The sequence below is a fragment of the Haplochromis burtoni genome, unplaced genomic scaffold, assembly GCF_018398535.1.
Source record: "Haplochromis burtoni strain Fernald_Lab_line unplaced genomic scaffold, NCSU_Asbu1 Contig_210, whole genome shotgun sequence".
NCBI classification, from domain to species: Eukaryota; Metazoa; Chordata; class Actinopteri; order Cichliformes; family Cichlidae; genus Haplochromis; species Haplochromis burtoni.
The window spans coordinates 932830-935329 of NW_024582571.1; the positions used below are offsets into that span (position 1 = coordinate 932830).

General features: G+C 47.7%; 1 protein-coding gene across 1 annotated transcript in view; it reads right to left on the reverse strand.

Moving 5' to 3' along the window:
- The window catches only part of LOC102299724 (neuronal acetylcholine receptor subunit alpha-7), a gene marked incomplete at its 3' end in the record, with an annotated part of 62264 nt that overhangs the window by 23082 nt on the left and 36682 nt on the right, over positions 1-2500 (reverse strand). The window contains 1 exon segment of the mRNA XM_014338124.1: positions 1923-2090. Within this exon segment, the coding sequence (XP_014193610.1) occupies positions 1923-2090 (168 nt within the window).

Here is a 2500-nt window from a genome sequence, read left to right on the forward strand (position 1 = left end):
CATGATGTGGTTTGGTTATCTGGTGAGAGGGAAACATGAAGATGAAACCAGGAGATGTCCTTACTGGATCATCAGAGCAGTGATGGAGAAACAGGTTTACCTTTTAGGTGACATGGATGAGTTGAAGTTATGAACTGTTTCTGAGAGACAAATAACACCAGGATCCGTTTCTACGTTTGCTCTGACCCAAAGTGCTTGCTCATAGGGGGTCATATGATTGTTGGGTTTTTCTCTGTATCTATGAAGCGCCTTGAGGCGACTTTTGTTGTGATTTGGTGCTATATAAATAAAATTGAATTGAATCCGAGTATAGGATTTTCAGGCTTCTGATTGGGCAGTGAAGTACCATGAGGGCCGTAAACAGGAAGTGTTTTTGTTGTTGTTCAGGCGTGCAGAGAGTAAAGCTGCTGCTGAGACGTTATTGTCTCCATCTAATAGTTCAGAGAGATTCAGAAACACATAACGAACCCTGACGTTAAACCTGGCTGATGCTCCGAACACCTGAAGGACACGTTTTATTTCAACGTACACTAGAGGAAGCCCCGCCTTCCCCCAATAACCTTTAAAACTGTTACCTTTTGTTGGAGCTGATGCTTTGTAATCAGTTGTCTTCAGTAGAAATGAGTCCAGCTGAGCTGCAGATGTCCTGAAACACCAAGGAGCTCTCTGAGCATCACACTGCGGTTACTAGAAGGTTCCTGCTCTTCACTGTAGCTGCTTTTCTCTCATTTATGGTAATTATTTTACTGCATTTCACAAAAATCTGCAAAGACCTGCAGATTTCCACCTCATGTGACCCATCGACCGTTCTCCGGTGGCTGTGGTGACTTTCAGAAACTGTGATCCTGTTTTCTTTGTCCCACATGTTCACATAACGCTGTGAATTAAAGAGGGACTCCTGCTCACCCACTGGAGAAGTACAAGCACCTAAAAACAGGAGCTGTGCTGGAAGGCGTCTGCACGCCTCAGAGTCCAAGCAGGACATGAAGCGTTTGGTCAAATATCATGTGAGTCACAATATTCAACAGACTGGAGCTCTGGATCTGAAACTAAAGAACTTCACACAACTTCTCGGCCTCTTCCTTGGTTTTCCTTGGAATGCTTTGTGTACGGATCAAAGAGGCAGCAGGAGGAGGCTGCAGGCGAGACAAAGACATGCATTTGTAAACCTCCAGAGCTGCTCGGGTGATCCTGAGCGCTCTGCAGCACGCAGGCAATCAGGCAGCTTAAAACCTGAAACTGTGTCATCTGTTCAGGAGGAACCGGGACTCCCCACGTGCAGAGTGATGGATAAAATAATACAATGTCAATCAGTGCTCATGTGTGACCTGGTGTGTTGTGAGTATTGTGCGTTATAAAAATGAGCCAATTACAACGGAGGCTCTGCTTCAGGGTCATCGAGCTGCCTGCCCTTCAGGCCGCCGCGCTCAGAGGAGGATTTAATTACCAACGCGTTAATGCTGGATGGAAGCGCCGATATGAAACCCTGTTCCTCCGCAGCAGACAGCCGGTGGAGACACGCTGTCGCTGGCAGGAGGAAGATCCTGGATGTAAACTAATTAAAACAACTTGTCTGCGTTGCCCCGAACCTGCTGCTGCTCACTGTCTCAGTGGGAATCCTGCCGTGAAATGAGCTCAAAAAGTTTTATCCTCCAGCTGCTGCAGGTTAGATCAGGACCGAGGCTGTTTGCTCTTCCTGCATCCAGCTCATCTTTTACTATTACCTTAGGTTCGTGCATGCAGTCCTGATCAAAGAGGCCTGATGGGGAAACATATCAGCAGCAGATGTCTATCAGGACAGGACGGGTCTTTGTGAGTCTGCTTTAGGTTTGGTCTGACGGGAGCTGGACCCGAGACAGACGGCATGCAAAGCCGCGCGAGCGTTGTTGTTCTACATGTGTGAAGATGCCGATGTGTCTTACCCACGAGGTCCCACTCTCCGTTGGCGATGTATCCGGTGATGTCAGCCTCAATCATCTGCAGGTCCAGAGACCAGCCGCCGTACGTCCACGAGCCAAACTTGAGGTCACAGCGCTGCACGTCGAAGGGAAACCAGCGGACGTCGATGTAACAGGTGCTCTTAAATATTCCTGAAGCAGAGACGGACATTCAGACGAGTGCTGTTAAAACAAGCTTCAGTCAAAGGTGGAAAAAAACAAGAAGAAGACTGAAATACAGGACAGGACAGCTGTTACTGTGCTCGAGGGAAAAGGAAGAGGGGACGGTGAGCACAGCTGAGATTACAGTTTGTATTTGACACAAAATCTATTTCAAATCACACAAAGCAGCAACGAGGTCTCCGGTCAAAGAGGGAAACACAGGAACAACAGAGACGGCAAACAGAAAGCAGCACATGTGAGCGCAGACGCCGTCACAGAGAAGACAAGCTGTGAAGACAAACCTCACCCACTGATTGATTTTACAGATGCAGAGACCTGAAAGCAATAAAAGGAAGTTATTTCTCATGTAAACAGGAAAAGGAGCGCAGCCTCCCTCGGAG